The sequence below is a fragment of the Cyrtonyx montezumae genome, unplaced genomic scaffold (genome assembly GCF_038088225.1).
Source record: "Cyrtonyx montezumae isolate F1298 unplaced genomic scaffold, pur_monq_1.0 scaffold_8, whole genome shotgun sequence".
In the NCBI taxonomy this organism is placed as follows: domain Eukaryota; kingdom Metazoa; phylum Chordata; class Aves; order Galliformes; family Odontophoridae; genus Cyrtonyx; species Cyrtonyx montezumae.
The window spans coordinates 44,812,213-44,829,919 of record NW_027072089.1 but is presented as its reverse complement, the minus strand read 5'-3'; the positions used below and the strand labels follow the sequence as shown (position 1 = coordinate 44,829,919).

Sequence of the window (17,707 nt, the reverse complement as noted above, 5' to 3'; positions counted from 1 at the left end):
GATTTCATTCAGTCAACATTCTTGCTGTTACAGAGCAGCATAAAGTCTGAGGTTTACAAACTGTAGATCTGAAATGCAGATTTTCATTCATTCAAACTGCAAAAGGAATAAACTACATTTTCCTTTCATTATTGTCAATATATATTCATTTTCCAACTCCAGGTATACTGCATAACTGGAGCAAGCAGGTGAATATTATGCAGAATTTGAGTTAACAGATGATGTGACATTGCTAGGAAAAGGTTCAGCTAAAACACTTGGAGTGGGCCTGCTTTTTAAATCCAAATGCTTTTGCTAGATCCTAAGATCCCAGAGTGAGCCATGTCCTTCATGGTGACTATCCATAAACAAAGCAGAGCATTGTGGAACTATCAAGGAGCTCTCTAGTGCTGGCCAGAAAGAAATACCAAGCGTGGTCCTCATGCCCATGTGTGATGCATAGATATATACATGCATTTATATATACATGCATAGATATATACATGCATATATACATACATGAAGTATGAGAATCTGTATAAGGACCTGGGCTGATCTGGACTACAAACTGGAAGACAATCAGTGAGAACTAACAGAGCATCAGCTTGGCTTAATTTGGGAAAAATGGTGTACAACATTTTGACATGTACCTTTAACAGGTCCCCCTGAAAAAAGCAAATCCATTTTTATAGCCAGGGTCATTACTGTAGCCTGGCTTTTAGCAGGCCAGCTGCCATCAGCCCAAATACTGAAATCTGCACTCTGACTCTATCTTTACACACACAGTAAAGCTTCTTTTTTTTTTTTTTTATTGCATTGTTAACAGTTAGAAGGGAGCATGAAGGTGATTCACCAAAGGATGTCGTTTCACTTCGAAAATCTTGAGATTTTCCCTGTGTTGCAACTGCACTCACCTTAGTGTAGTTACATCAGAGATAATCTTGGTCTGCTGTTGGTTTTTTGGAAAGCATTAAAACGCTTCTGTGCATCTGTGGACCCATAGACAGAAAAACAAGGCCAAAGTTAATGGTGGACTGCACTTCAAAGGTCTAGTTGTGGTTGCTCAAAATAGCAAAATATGCCCTAAATTTCCACTCCTAGTGAAAAACAATTCTTTACATAGCAACAACTACTATGAGGTTACTTTGTGGCTGCAGATTATCTCACAGACAGAAAGAGCTGGTTGGTATCTTCAAGCCAGCACAGGCCTAGAGAGTTGGGTTGCCTTTATAAAGGCATGGGAAACACATTATTTCTCCTATCTGAATAGGGGACTGGCACAGTGCCTCATGCAGCCCCTACCAGGGTTCATCCATATCTGTTCTGCTCCCAGTGCAACCTAAGGGCCAAATAATCAGGTGATGAGAATAACATTTCTGCCCCTGATTGCAGTTTGAATGCCAAGCATGTTCAAGTAGATTTGCCACGGAAGTTGAAGACAGCTCCTCGCCTTGCAGATGTTTCCCTGGTTGCTTCAAGTACAGACTTCTGTCACTAGAAGCCAATCCAGGCTCTTTATTTGTTGCTCTTTTTCCATTTCCATATCAACTCATTCAAATCATCAAATTGTCTCAGTGACAAGAAAATGACTCAGACATTACCAAATGAAAAGCACATCAGAAGCTGTAGGGCTGTACTTGCTGACTGGCCACCATTTCAATCTTAACAAGTCAGAATAATTTTAGAAACATTTTGAGTGATCTGTGCCATTATTAACACATTTAAATGTTGATTTCAAAAGTGTTTAATAAATGCTTTTTCAGACTGCTACGTCAGACCAGAGCTTGCTAGCTAGGAGACATTTTTTTTTGTGTGTGATTAAAAGGCTCAGGATTTAAAAAAGAAAAATGGAAAGGCCTCTTCAAGGAGAAATGGCTTGGTGGATCGTGGTGAAATAGAAGGAAGACCTCTCTCTCGTGTATGAGCCCTTTGAGCTTTGAGCAACCATTCTACCCTCAAAGCACTGTGCTTGTAGCATGGAAATACTGTGAAAAGACAAGGACTTGGTTCATGAGGAAAACTCACAGAGAGATTTCTTTATTCATAAGGGAGGTTGCTTCTGAGTAAAGAAATGCGTGGGAACTCTTGGCAGAGTGAAGAACTGGAAGTGTGCTGGGCGCCACCAGCAGATGGGAGTTCATCCTGCAGCTGTCTCGCAGTACATTGGTGGAGTGTAATGGCAAGCAAGGCAGTTTTAATGCTTTTTTTTCAATTTTGATGTGTTCTTCTGGTTTATTTTGTAGCTTTCTAGACTTCCTATTTTCACTTTTTCTTCTTTCCATAATATACTCTTATATTATATTATATATTATATCATAATATATTCTTTTCCCTAGTTGTAGAAAAAATGGACAATGTGACAGGTGGCCTGGAAACGTCCCATAGAAGATACACAGAAAAGCTCACAGAGGTGGAGAGTGATCTGAAGAAATTAGGTAATCTACATGCAAGTAGAACCTTTTTATCACAACTTTTCGGTGTTCTCCTGGAAGACAGTGGCCAGAAATTTGTCTGAAAACTTTCTGGCTATGACAAGATGCAGCACTTCTGTTTCAGTTTCTCAAGCACTTGGGAAAACACTTGTTAAGGCTGTCTCTACCTGTGACAGCATTTTAAGCATACTTTAATATTTACAATTCCTACGGAAGTCACTCTGAATTCATTTATACTTAAATAAGCACTTCAAATTTGTCCTCAGGAGTCTTGGGAAAGGGACTAGCTTGCAGCTTGATCGTAAATGTTTAGAGCTTTTTTCTGCTAAAAAAAAAATAGCTGTATCCTGAAGTATTTGCACGCTGCATTTAGTTCAGCGACATGGGATAATGGGATAATTCAGTGGCATGTACTTTTGCTGATATATATATATATAGGCATAAATACTACTCCTTGATGCACATGCAATCTTTCATGTTACTCCGCTGACTAATTTGATTACAGCTTGTAGCACCTTTGATTTGGTTCATGCCCATGTATTCTTACACAATACTGGATGGATGGACAATGAGATACTTGGACCATCAGTTCCCATTGAAGTGGACTTATAGTGGAGGAAATCAAAAAGTTACAGGGCAATGTGTGTGAGAGGCGTATGGTTAAGAAAACTGATGTAGGGTTGCTGAGATACCCGCACGTGGTAAATGAAAGACAGGCCTTCAGGGATTAGCTTTTGTGGACCTGAAACTTGTCAGAACTGTGTGAGGAGCACAATATAATCTGAGCTATACCTGAGAGGTATACATACAGCCAGAACTGAGAAGGTCCTGAAGTGAGAGAAATGCTGGGGAGAGAAGCTGTGCTCAGGATGGTCCTAGATGTGTTTATAGATGTGTCCATCTATAAAATGTTCCATAAACACTTTGGACTGAAGTCGCCCTTGCTGTTCACCATCATGACTCATTCAAACACATCAGAAGAAAGCTCCATTCAGACCTTTATTCACTGTAGCTTATGAAAACCATCCCACCCCCTCTTGGATTCATCTGAAATGATGCACTTCAGGCTGCATAATTCACAACATAGTTACACTTTGATGGGTCAAAAACATATGGAGTGTGTATAGCAGAGGGAACTGACTGAGGTCAACAAAGGGAATCTTCCATCAGAGTGAGTGTTGACTGCTTATTTCTTTAGTTTCTTTGTCCTGGATGATGAAGTGTGCAGCCTCAAAAGCTTAACTACACTCAGACAAGGTCCCTGAAGTATACTGTAGAGTGGTGCAAGCAAAAGCAGAGATGTTCCTTGATGGTTATGGTTTTGCTTTCCTGAAATTCAGAACATGAGGAAACAATAACAGCAAAAGAAATGTCATTAGAATCAACAGTGGTATGCTCGAGAAAAAAAAAGAAATACATCCTGTCATGTCTAGAATAGCTGGATGGCAAAGCTTTTGTCATTACCCAGATTGTTTTAAAATAGGTATTATAACCATTTTTTAAACTAAAACCGAGATTTAAAAATACAGAATTATTTGTACTAAATCACAGTAAAGATATTCCACCTGCCAGAAACAGGAGAAAAAAAAATATGAACTGCTAGAATCTACTTCTGAGCTTTCAGCGAAATCCAGCTGTAGCTTCAAAGCATAAACTTTCTGTTACCTCTTCAATATTTTTAATGTTTTTTACCATTCAGATTTAATTCAAAATAGAAGCACTACTTGACAGTGTGTATTGATCATAGTTTCTAATGGTACATTTTCCTACATATGCTAACAGAATCACCATTTTGTTCTCCTCAACAAAATCTAAAGTCTTCATCTTTCAGATTTCCACTCTGTCTACTGAAAAAAATTTGCTTAGTGATTTCTCTTGTCTGGAAAAGATATTGAAGAAATTCTATTGACAAAACATTTTGACAGCCATACTGCACTTAAAATATACTGTAATTTTTTATAGCATGTTTTTAAAAACCTCATGCTAAACTCTCTCATTCATATTTTTGTCGGTACAACAGATGACCAAGCTGGACAAAAAGCCTTGAATACTAACACTGAACTGTCTAGCTTCAGATCTGACATTCTGGCTCTTCGTCAGCAGCTTCATGACATTGCAGAGAAAACAACCAGAAACAAAGATACACTGGAGAAGCTCCAAGAATCTGGAAATGTACTAGATGATAGGCAGAGCCAAATGAGAAGTGCCTTAGATAGTAACTCTTTCATGATCATCAGTGTCAATAAGACTCTTCAGGCATATACTGGCTATATAAACAATCTTCAACAAGACACAAGCAATATCCAAACGAATTTGCAAAACCAAGTGCATGCTCATAATGTGGTCATCATGAACCTTAACAACTTAAACTTGACACAAATACTGCAAAGAAATCTTATCAGTGTCCTGCAGAAGTCTATGGAAGATACAAGTTTGGCTATTCTAAGAATCAAGAATGACTTTCAAAACCTGCAGCAGGTTGTCCTTCAAGCCCGGAAGGACACTGATTGGCTTAAGGAAAAAGTACAAAATTTACAGACTTTGGCTGCCAACAACTCAGCACTGGCAAAAGCTAATAATGATACACTCGAAGACATGAACAATCAGCTCAGTTCCTTCAGTGGGCAAATGGAGAATATCACCACAATTGCCCAAGCCAATGAACAAAATCTGAAGGATCTCCAGGAACAGCATAAAGAATATGAAAACAGAACTTCTGCCAAATTCAGCCAACTAGAAGAGAGGTTCCAGGTCTTTGAGACTGATATAGTCAATATAATTAGCAACATCAGCTACACTGCTCATCATCTACGGACACTGACTAGCAATCTCAATGAGGTTAGGACAACTTGCACGGACACCTTAAGTAAACATTCAGATGAGCTGATTTTTATGAACAGCACGCTAGCCAATATTCGTTTAGACTCTGCATCACTCAAAATGCAACAGGATTTGATGAGGTCAAGGTTAGATGTTGAAGTTGCCAATTTGTCAGTAATCATGGAAGAAATGAAGCTGGTAGATTCCAAACACGGCCAGCTCATCAAGAACTTCACTATCCTACAAGGTATGTAGGTTCTCTAGTGAAGCCCATAATGGATTGTGATAAATTCCTATTTGCAATACTTTATTTCTGTATAAGTTAGTGCATGTTGGTACATAGTTCTGGGGTTTCCCATTATATAATGCTAAACTTCAGAAATGTAAATGTAGTTTGAATTTTCCTTACTAATTTTCCTATGCCTTCTTTACATACCTAGAATGGGGATGTTATGAAAGAAGGTTCTGACTTAGCAGATTTTATTCTGAGTGACTGCCTGTATCTGCTTTTGATTTAGTTTCTAAAATAAGGTAGTGGAGGTGTGGAACCTCAAGAAACCAATCCCTGCTAAGGAGGAAATGGCTAAAAAATATATGTTGGACTATACCCAGAAAGGTCCACCCTAACTGAAAAACAAGTTACTATTTTACTTTAAGACAGTTGTTAGACCACCAGAATACATCCTACTTTGCTTAGTTTTTAATCCTGGAATATTTTATTTTCTCCAGGAATAAATAGCATCGAGATTAGGAGGTTTCTCCAGTCAAATGAAAAGAACATTCATATTGCCAACCTGATGGGAACCAGCCAGTCCTAAAACTCTAATCACAAGTATAAATTAAATGTTCCAACTAGACTAAGTCTGAATTAGAGCCAAGATTACAAGTCAGTAACCTTAAGGTTCTTCATTTAACACAGGCCTAAATTACTCTAGTTGAGTAATCTATGTCTGAAGGAGTTTAAATCATGTTGAAACAAATATATGTAGGCAAAATACTTGATCACCCATGATCAGATACTTTAAGTCCAAAATTATTTTGCTGTTTATATATGTAAAACTGCCACAGCATTACCATTTTCTATCATGGGTATCGTTCTGTTTCCTGTTATAACCTAGCTAGTGAATATAACTGGCCTTTTCCGTTGTTGGCCAATTGCACGTTGTCCATCTTTTTTGTCTCTTTGATAACCCATTATTGACAGAGTAAGAAACAGCCCTGCAGGAAAAGCAGTCCAGTAGTCTTAAGAAAGAAGAGATGTTGCTGGAAGGAAAAGAAAGTATAGCAGAATGGGAGAATGGGAACATCAACATGCTGTACTGCATGTATTGTTGGGCACCTCGACTGGTCACCTGAAGCATCACAGCACTGTCCAGTACATAGCACAAGGTGCATCAGATGATTTTCTGCTGAATTTTATTTTTCATTGAAGCTCAGAAAAGAGAAATGGTGTGTAGGACCTGAGAAGCAGACCTACTTTTACAAGCACAGCTGCAAGGAGCTGTTAGCCTGGTTTTCATAGTGCTGCATATCAAAGTCACTGGTCTGAGATGTATTAAAGAAAGATCCCCAGGTGGGCTCTTTGTTTTCTGTCTGTATTCCCACTTTGAATGCTTATATTGTTTCAGGCCCTCCTGGTCCAAGGGGACCTAAAGGTGACAGAGGCCCTCAAGGTCCTCTTGGCCCTGCTGGCCTAAAAGGACAAAAAGGAGAGAAAGGAGAGCCTGGACCACCAGGACCTGCAGGTGAAAAGGGCCCGCCCGGACCAATTGGGCCACCGGGAGAAAAAGGAGGGAAAGGCTCAAGAGGATCACCAGGCTCCAAAGGTCAGAGAGGTTCTCCTGGCAAAACGGGTCTCCCTGGACCAAGCGGAGACCCAGGGCCACCGGGGCCTCAAGGCAAGGATGGCCCACAGGGACCACAAGGCCCACCAGGATTTCAAGGCCTGCAAGGAACTGTGGGAGAGCCAGGCGTACCAGGACCTCGAGGACTACCTGGGCTACCTGGAGTCCCTGGGCTGCCTGGTCCAAAGGGCCCACCTGGCCCACCAGGGCCACCAGGTCCAGGAATGCCAATGGCACTACAGAGTGAACCTACATCAGTGCCTGAGGCTAATGGTAAGCTCTACTGGAACATGTGCATCTTTTACTGAGATACAAATATATCTAGTGGAGGGTGTTCACCAGAGTTACTGATTCACATAACCTCTGCTACATCTCAGTCTCTGAGATTCATCATAAAGAGCCCTGTCAAGTGAAGCTATACCTGTTGGTCTTCCTACTCAGGATCTGAAACTGATTCAATTTATTGATTACAGCTACAGAAAAATCGTAAGTTATATGAGAAATAAATGGTCCCCTTGGCCTCCCAGTTTAACCTTGATTTCACAGTCAGGATTTTGGTAAATAAATTCTCAGAATGTATCTACATATGTTAGATGGCAGTGCATGGTAGATGAACGTGGGATACTCCCCTAATTATTGACCCTGTGCAGAATGTTATTATTGGTTCACTGATTTGTGAGTAATTGGTTTCATGCAAAAAAAATTCACATCACAGGTTGTTCTCCTCATTGGAAGAACTATACAGAAAAGTGCTACTACTTTTCAATTGAAAGAGAAATTTTTGAAGAGGCAAAGTTATTCTGTGAAGAGAAGGCATCGCGCTTGGTTATCATAAACAACAAAGAAGAACAGGTAACTAGCTCTTCTTTCCATTTTTCAAGGAGGGTGTCTGAGCTTATTTAACACGAGGAAGCCACAAAGTAAGTAGGAAGTGGGAAGCTGCGAGCATCATGAATTCATATAGTGAAAGTACACACAGTGGTTGATTTGCTTCAGTTAGCATTTTGTCCACCTTCTGCTCAGCAGTTATTCCTCGTGAGAAGCATATACGCTGAAGGTGCTGGTCACAGAGCACAGGAAGAATGGTGAGAACTAGAGGAGTTTCAAACCTCTGAAGATTCAGTCAAGTATGCTTTGCATATAATCCAAAATGTGGACTTTAAGATCTTAGCTGTGGCTTTATGTCCGCCATACTTTGATGACTAGCTCTTTGTACACCACCTGCAGATAGTACTATGGGTATGGTGTTGCAAGGCAAACTCATGAAACCTATCTTCAGCTTTAAAAAGTTTCTCTAGGCATTCCTACTCTGATAGCAGAGAAGATCCTGAAGACACAGTAGCTTAATAGCTTCAAAGACTGCATTTACTTGTTATGGATTAAGATCTTTCTTCCACAGCAATGGATAAAGAGGCAGATTTCAGGGAAAGGCAGCTTCTGGATTGGACTTACAGATTCAGATAAGGAAAATGAATGGAGGTGGCTGGATGGATCCTTACCACTTTACACGTATGTAAATAAAAACAATAGTATTTATTTTCTGCACATTCTATGATTCTTGCCAACACTTCTGTAAACAGCATCTAGAAATTATCCCATGGATCTAGAGGTTTGTAGGTGCCAATGAAATCATTCTTTACTGAGGGTGCTATTCAACTTTTTTTTTTCTTTCTCCCTTCTCTACGTGTACAGCTTTCTTTCCTTGCCAGAAGGAAGGCTGAACATTGAATGAAAGAATCACGTAACTACACAGCAAAACATTCCTTGCCAAAACATTACCTCCTGACTTTTATTACAAAGTTGAGATGGAAAGCACAGATAGTTTTTCTGTCTTGTTTTGAATTTTCTTTATTTGCATTACAAGTGGCTATAAATAGAGGGTTCTTTCTGATAACAAATGGCCAGCCTTTAGATAAAGCCCAAATCCAAGTGGAAAGCATTAAACATAAGGAAAATGCTTGAAACAAGGGTGTCTAAACTTTGGCCAGCCATGAACTGAATTGGCAGCTCTCCAGGAATCCTAGGGTTACACCTAATTTGTCCTAAATGGAACAGATTTCAACCACCCAAATGTTTAATACTGAAGAGTTTACAGAGCTGAGCATGCTGTGCTCCAAAAAAACACGCTCAGTCAGTCAATTGTTAACAAAATAATTAGCTGTGATCTCATTGGTGCTCATTTTGATGGGAAACATGGAAAAAGTCAGATTCATTTCAAATGAGCCATAATATTTTTCCCTTTTTCTCCTTCCCTGTTTTCATTTTTCATCCTCTTTATGGCAGCACTGTGCCCAGACTCTGCTTCAGCCACTGCTTTCAATAGATTTTCACCACACCATGCGTTTAGGTGCCCTGTAATAACCTCAGAGCTGTCAGTTTCTTATTTTCAAAGTATTTCATTACTCGGAAAGCCACATGTCCTCCCAGGTGCCTGCTCAGATGCTTACTGTCAGGCAAGCATATTTTCTATCTGAGTGTGGCCCATATCAGCCAGCAATCACAAGCTCTGGTCAACAACCTGTTCCTTCAGGAAAACTGAGCTTCTAAATCCCAAGGCCAGAAGTGTTTCTCACTTGTCAAGCAAAAACAGGATGAGGAAACACTTGCTCCAAGCTCTTTACATACTGTGTTAACTTTTACCACTAAGACGATCTCAAAATATATGTAGATACATATTTTGTACATTATTTATAAACTCAAAATTTCACCTTCTATCGAAATACTGGTCTCTAAAGTAGATAAACCCTTGCTGTGCCTCTCAAGAGGTCTATCTCAGTGCAGTTGCTGACCAGGTCACCGCATTGCCATCCTTTGCAGCAGTGAGAGCTGCTGGCTCCTCTCAGTACCATCTGCTGGCAGGAATGAAGCGTGCACACTGTGCAGGTTCAGAATGATGCACATGGAGCACTCCCACTGTATGTGCATGTACATTCAGAAACTAAAATAAATTTCATCGTTCTAATTTTAGGTCTTTGAATCTTGGCAGCCTGAGGCCAAATAGATTCCCTTCTCTGTTATACATCTGTTTTCCATTTTCAGCAAGAGTCATGTATTGTTTGTCTCAATGTGTATTTCCCTTTCAGAACAGATCTCATGATGTTTTTGTTAATTTCTTGTGGTTGAAAAGCTGTCATGTGTGCCGCGTTGTGCAATAATATCTATTGCTTTTTTGTTGAAAGAAACTGGAAAAGCGGGCAACCTGATAACTGGAGCCATGGGGACGGGCCAGGAGAAGATTGTGCTGGGTTAATCTATGCTGGGCTCTGGAATGACTTCTACTGTGAAGATGTTAACAATTTCATTTGTGAAAAAGACATGGATAAAGGTAAGCAAGGCACTTGATTATTTTACTCTACGTGTGGCAGGTCAAATTCAAGTACACTTTGCACAGATAGAATAGAGTTGGAATGGACCCTTAAAGGTTATCTAGTCCAACTCCCCTGCAGTGAACAGGGACACCTACAGCTGCATCAGGTTTCTCACAGCCCTGTCCAGCCTGACCTTGAGAGTCTCCAGGAATGAGACATCCACCAACTCACTGGGCAACCTGTTTCAGTACCTCACCACCCTTATAGTAGAAAACTTTTTCCTTATATCCAGTCTAAATCTAGATAACGGTAGGTAGTGAGGAGATGAGCCAGGCAAAGGGTTGGTTGCAGTGGCAGTGCTAATACTCTACATGATGTAAATGCTGGATTGATCAATTTGGAAAAGCAGCCTTCAGATTGACTGCATCGCATGCTGTGCATCTTGCCCACTTAAAACACGCCTAAAATTTCAGACATGATTTGGCATATGTGCTCCAGACCCTGGCCACACTGCAAGCTGTTTTATAAACTCAATGGCCAAGCAGGGGGGAAAACTGGCCATTAGGCTGGCTAAGGGACCAGCCTTCAAAAAACAAATAGACTGTTCAGAGAGTTTTTGCAACAGGAAGCACTTGGAGAATGCCAAGACCTTGAAATTCCCACAAGGAATGCTGCCAGGAGATGTCCATTGGGCTGAGGAGCCAGGTCCCCATGCCACAAGCAACAGCTCTGTTGCAAATAATGGCCATTGCAGTGGAATGCTTGTAAATGGCCAATGCAGCCCAGCAGTCACCGAGGTGGTTGACACAGGGCTTCTCTTCCTAGATGCACAGAGTGCAGAGAGGTTTGCATGGCTCCTTGGAACCTCACCCCACCATCACAGAGCGAGGTGATAATGATGTTCAGGGCCTTGTTCCACATACATGTTAACACCTACGTACAACCTGGTGTAACATTGCTTTGCTGAGAGTGCCCAGCTGTTCCACTTGCAAACGTGTAAGCTGAATTTCAGCAAAGGCAGATGGAAATGTCAGCTACAGCCAAAAATACTTCTCATCCACAAAACAGCCCCCTGCAGCAAAACAAAACAAAGTGCTGAACAAGCTTGGTGTGTGTATAACAATGTTTGAATGTCCACAGTGAAGGACTATATGTAAGTAACTACATGATGTATCCTCCTTTCCCTGCATACGTTTGTTATTTTTAAAAAGCCTAATGGTTTACAAATACTTATCTTCCTTACAGAATCTGAGTCCAGATAGAGTTTTAACACACCTTGATCTCAGTAAGTTTTCTTTTTAGAAATGTTTAATCTTCACAAGCTTTTTATGTGATGTTTTTCTGTTTGATTTTTTTTTCTCTCATACTGTAGGGCAAATGTTTGGAGTGTAACAGGCTGTGACTTTACAGATACCTACATGTTGTGAAAATTCACTTCAAGAATAAGAAAATCTTAGGAGAGAGAAACATTACCTACAAAAAAAAAAAAAAAGAAAGAAAAAAACCCACAAAAGCAAGCACTGAAAACTGGTTAAATTGCAACAGCAACTCTTCTTCAGCATCCAATTGTTTGAAGCCTTTCATGCCACAGCATCAGGAAATATCATTGGACTAACTCTGCTAGAGATTTTTCTTCCCAACCAGTAACCACAGACAGCAACTGGTGCCTTCTGAAAAAAGACATTCTCTCAATCTGAGTAAGACTGTTGGTCAGTCACCTATAGAAGAAAAAACATATAAAGCAACTGTGTAAACAGGATGTTTCATTTGCTAAAATCCCAAATGTAGGAAAATTATTCAGATACACACAAATATATAGATTTTATATAAATATATATATATAGTCCAACTCTTATCAATAATATGGAATATACTTTTAAGAGCTTTTAAAACTTTGTATTTTTGTACAAAATATTTGCTTTTTACAATTGTTCTCTTTTTTAGTGACTTTTTTTTTACAAATATAGTGCACAGGGGCCAAAGAAAACAAGAAAGGTACTAATAATTCACTAAGGTTTGCTACCAGGCCTAGCTCAGCTATAGAGAAATATTTTTCCAGTTAGAAATATTTGTACTTACCCAGATGATTTGTTCTGGTTAAATAACTTTTAAAGCAAATTTTAGGTAGTGTTTTCCTTATTTTACGCAATCTAGTCTGCGTGGGTAACAATGAAGTTGACTAAGGACCAGACACTCATTGTAGCTCTGAAATCAGCCATGTTCCATCAGGGTACTCTGCAAAGACCATGCTAATAAGAGTTTCTCCTTCCTTCCTTCTTCCGTGCCTTCCTGCCTGCCTTCCAGCCTCCTTCCACTGGTGAGGAAATGCCACAGAACTTGAAATGTTTTCATTCCTTCTCCCTGTTTGTGAGGAATCCTGCTCTAATAGGTGCTGCCCACATTGCCCAGAGGAAGGATTTTAAGAAAACAGAAACGAATGAGCTGCACTTGCAGAAATGCATTTCTTTTCAAGATAGATTTCAAAATTTGGTAATAAAAACATGCCGTACTCACGAAATCTAATCAACTTGCATTTCTCCAAAGTACTTTGTAAAGTGATCTCTCTGTTTTCTTGGACCAGTACTTCTCTCCCAAACAAACTGGAAAATAAAATAAGCTACAAAACAGAAAGCAGTGTGGCTGAGATGATATCATCAACCAGACAGCTTCCTCCACAGTCCCTTGAGCCATTGTCTAGGCAGCAGTGCTGCCTATCAGGAATTTAAACAATTAGCAACTTCTTGAAGCTCATTAGCACAATCTCTGGTTTTGGTTCATGGTTTTTATGCTCTTCATATGGCCACATGGTATATCACGAGGGAAGTTGTTTTGGCTTCTTCTGAAGAAGAGTTGTTTTTCCTTTGCCTCCTGACCTGCCATTTGCCTTGGCCGAATGTAGATAAGTTTGTTGAAATACTCCAGCTCTGTTGGACAGAGACATGATTTTGTACTTCAGATTTTCAAATATTGCTCCTAAGAACATCCAATTAAAGACTGCTGCTTTCCTAAATCCCACACTCCCTCCAGTGTTCATTCTTTGAGGGATGGTGGGGGGAGGGACAGATATTTTCAGCATAACTTACTTGAAGAAAATACAGAAAATGTTTCATTTGGGAACCTGTCCTACAGCATGTACTAGATGTGAGACAGGGACAAAAGGATAATTGCACATATTTAATTGAAAGTGAAAAGACTGTGTACTGCAGCAACACAGACTGTGTGTTGCTCACTCTAATATTTTTCTCTTTCTTTAGCAATAGGGGTGATGCTCCATTTCAGGGTAAGATAATCCAAGACTCAGTGCCCTCCATTCCCTCAGCAGAGGTTTTCTGTGCAGTGATGATTAACAGCTACACTTATGCATGCATAAGGTTGCAGATATGGCTGTAAGCAAGACCTGCTTAGCTTATTGAAATCTAGCATCTATGCTAAATCAACCATGGAAATAACCGTTGAACTATGACAGTTTAAGGATGCAACATTTTTATAAATGAAATCCTTATTTCAAGGTGATATTCATGCTGGATTGTAATTTGTGTTCTAATTAACCACCTTTAACTGAGAAACAAACTGTGCCTGGTCTAAACTCTGTTCATGTATTTGAAGCCAAGACTACAGCTATTAGACAAAGCTGCCTGGAGATGCATGCTGCATTTACATGCCTAGTGTGTTCAGTCATCCTTCAAATCTGGCCTCAGTAGCCAGGAGGGCTGAGACAGACAATCATTCCAACCCAGTGTTCCTACAAGAGGGAAATGGAGATGTCAAATGGCCACAGAGAAGGAAATAGCTGGGAGAACTGGGAGGGTATTAGGATAGCTCAAAGACCTGTCACAGAAAGAAAAGATTGGCAAGGATGCAAGCAGGACACTAGAAAGGGCCAAAAAATTGTCAAGAAAGCCAGAGCTGCCACATGACGTCTGGAAAACATCCCTGCTAAATCTGCTTTCTGTATGGTTTGAGTGACAGCATAGGTTGTATGGAAAGTTCTAAGTGATAGGAAATTATTTTGTCCCAGCTAGAATTTTGGCTTTCCTTCTTAAGCACAAGTAGTGTAACTTGGCATCCTGAGTTCATATTTCCATCACTCTTTTTTCTTGGTTTATATCAAATTAAATGCAAGTTCCTATCCCCTGGCAAGCACTCGGGGAGGGGAGAGGAAGGCAGAGAGGGTGCAAAATCATTGTGATTTACATCAGTGCTGGATTTCTTAAATCCGTGTCTGACTCATGTAATTAATTTATTTTGAATCATCTTCAGCTGATTAGAGTTTATAAATCTCAAACTTTCATCCCCTATGATCTCTATAAATAATATTTTCAGTTGTTCCGATAAAGGAAGCACTAAACAGAGATGGAGTTGTTTACTTGTGCATGTTTGTGTAACCAAGAGACATGTGGAGATCAGTGTATACAAACAACCAGAAACATTTGTAGGCATTGAGAATAATATTGATGAAAATTATTTTAATTAAAGCCTTTTCACTTACACCATCCTAGTTCTAAGCATGGCTGTGGCTATCTTATCCCTTAATTGAAGTTTTAGTTCATTGCTCTTGCAGTATGCTAAATGCTAGAAAAATGGTTTTAAAGGCCAGAGCTGAGCAAGACGAAATACAACTGAGGTTCCTCTTGCAGTTCCCCATCTTGATGGAAGAATGCAAAGCACCTCAGACTGGCCTCTGCAGGAATTATGCCTTGACCTCAGCTATAGTACCACAGGACCACAGAATGGCTTGGGTTGGAAGGAGCAGTTTGTGTGCTACCATGCACGACCAGCTCACCCCCAAACACGATGGTGAGGAACTGGCAGTGGGACACAGCTGTCTTCACATGGCACTGTCTCCAGCATGGGACACTGAACAGCTCAGGTGGGAAGGGACCTCAAAAGATCACCAGGTCCAGCCTTTGGTGGGGAATGGAAAACAGGCCTTCCTCAACCCAGAGTCTGTTTGTTTGTTCACCATTTCCACCTCACTTTTTCCATGCAGTTTAATAAAAAAATAAATAAAAATAAATAAATAAAAACTTGGCAAAAATATTTTTGAAAGTTCTCATGTGTTTCCTTTCTTAGGATGGAATACATTTGTTTTTTTCTTTCCATCTGGCTCAGAGTTGAAAAAAACATTCTTTGATTTCTTTTTCAAAATAAACTCTGTGTAGTGCTCCAAAATTTGTGTAGTTTTTTTTTTCTTTTTCTAATACCACAACAATAAGAGCGAATCACCAGGCGAATAATGCTCTTCTTAGAGAATATTTTACATGTGGTTAGGATTTGCTTAGCCGAAGGGTTTCCTGGGGGCATGGAAGTATTGCCACCCTGACTTTGTGACTGGGGTGAAAGGTATGGGTATGATTCATTTTGATGTCTTGGTTTGGGGCATCTGTTAGGGATGTGTTTTATAGAGGTGATTTCCTCCAATACTACTGACATTGGCATACAGCATATTCACAGTTTGTGAGGAAGGGGTTCTTTTCAATACTCAGTCAAAGAGAAGGGTGTCTCCCCCACATCACCATGCATATGGTGTAGATTTGGAAAGCAGACCTCAGTGTGATCACAACAGAGCAGCATCAGCTCAGCAGAGCAGTGTCTTGCAGGGATAAGAGGTAACAAATGACTTGGAATTACCAGGAGATCCCTTGATCATGGGAAAACAGTTTAAAGGGCTGTTGTGACAAGCTCTATTTTAAAACTAATTAGATTTTTCTACCCTTTTAATATTTCTGGCTGCTCTTCAAAAACTTTTTATTAAGAACCTTCTTTTAATAACCAGTGTGAAAACAATTATGTCCAGTTTGGACATTTGTTCCTGTAGAAGTGCTGTCCCTTAGCATAAATCACTTCTCTCCAGGGACTGCCATGCAATTGAAGTGGTCAGTCTGGAGCCATTCATCCTGGATGCAGTGAGGAGTGGCTGGGAACAAACACGTCCCTCTGACCAGCTGGGGAGCCCTGATGCTCCTGGTGCTGGTTCCAGCCCCGCAAGGTCCACTCTGAGCCTTCTCTTCTCTAGACTGAACAATCCCAGCTCCCTCAGCTGCTTCCCATAAGACTTGTGCTCCAGACCCTTCATAGCTTTGTAGCCCCTTGTGTCCCTGGGCATGCTCCAGGGCCTCAGTGTCTTTCTTGTAGTGAGGGGCACAGAACTGAACACAGTACTCGAGGTACAGCCTCATCAGCAGTGAGTACAGAGGGATGATCACTTTCCTGCTCCTGCTGGCAACACTATTTCTGATACAAGCCAGGATGCCATTGGCCTTCTTGGCCACCTAAGAAGTTAACACATGATTTCTTCTGGTTATATTTTCTGCTCTATCTGTATTGCTGAGGCACAAATCCAAGGCTCAGACATCCACGTGCTTCCAGGCAGTGGGGACTGCTTCCAGACTCCCCACAGTTGCAGCCGTGCTCTTGCCAGCCTTGCCAGAGGTCCTGCTGGTGGAAGCTGCACATCTGAAATGTGACTTTGGAAGATGTCTGTTTGGGAATCTCTCTCATTCAGAAGTCTGGGCATATTGTAAAGATGACATTTCCCTAATCCCAGCTCCATTATCCACATTCATATAAAACAGATGATGAATTTTTTTTTTCTGAATGCTAGCAATGTATTTTTGTCCACTCTTTTTCTAATGTCAGAATAAAAGTCTGGAGGTGGAAATTGGATGAAACACTGTTTGGCGCTGCAGTATCCTACTGTAGCAAGTGAATAATGTTCCTGGATTAATGCCTGTGAGAACATCTTGAACTGACATTTCAACAGCAGATAGCTTTCTGCTATCTGCTCATGGAAGCAAACTTAGTGCACATACAGCTGTATGTGGTCCATCCTCTGAGGGGCATGGGCAGCCCTGCAATGTTCTAAAGCTAAAGAGAGAAGAGTTGAAGACAGAAAGGGACCAGAGAAGAGGAGAAAGGGACAGACAGAAAACAGAAATAGGTAGAGAATGACTGAGGAGTAAAATGAACTCTGATGTTCTCAATGTGGTTTCTAGTAAGATCAACCACAGAGGAACTCTCTTCTCAGAAACAATGTAAAAGGCCATTGTCATGGCTCTCAGAATACGCACTTGACTAGAGAGAGAAGCCTGCTGGAGCCTGAAGTCATGTCCGAATTTCCCAGCACAAACAAAAATTCCTGGTGGCTCCAAGACTCCAGGGAGCTGGGTTAGGGTTTTTGGTTTGGTGGTGTTTTTTTTTTCCTGCACATCCTTTCCCTCCTACACAAGTTTGGAAACACAGAATATTTTCTGGTCTTCCAGCTGTATTAGAAGCACAGAGCTAGACTTTGGAAGAAAGATTAAAGCAAGAATAGGCAGCAGTC

The 17,707-nt window shown here is 40.5% G+C and overlaps 1 protein-coding gene across 1 annotated transcript in view; it reads left to right on the top strand.

Moving 5' to 3' along the window:
• COLEC12 (collectin subfamily member 12) overlaps positions 1-12,655 on the top strand; it is a 90,867-nt gene extending 78,212 nt beyond the window's left edge. Inside the window, exons 4-11 of the mRNA XM_065752245.1 lie at positions 2,316-2,414; positions 4,432-5,478; positions 6,860-7,348; positions 7,791-7,927; positions 8,475-8,584; positions 10,255-10,400; positions 11,629-11,668; positions 11,756-12,655. Coding sequence (XP_065608317.1) covers positions 2,316-2,414; positions 4,432-5,478; positions 6,860-7,348; positions 7,791-7,927; positions 8,475-8,584; positions 10,255-10,400; positions 11,629-11,645 — 2,045 coding nt within the window. The 3' untranslated portion in view covers positions 11,646-11,668; positions 11,756-12,655. The remainder of the gene's footprint in view (positions 1-2,315; positions 2,415-4,431; positions 5,479-6,859; positions 7,349-7,790; positions 7,928-8,474; positions 8,585-10,254; positions 10,401-11,628; positions 11,669-11,755) is intronic.
• Positions 12,656-17,707: the final 5,052 nt, after the last annotated feature.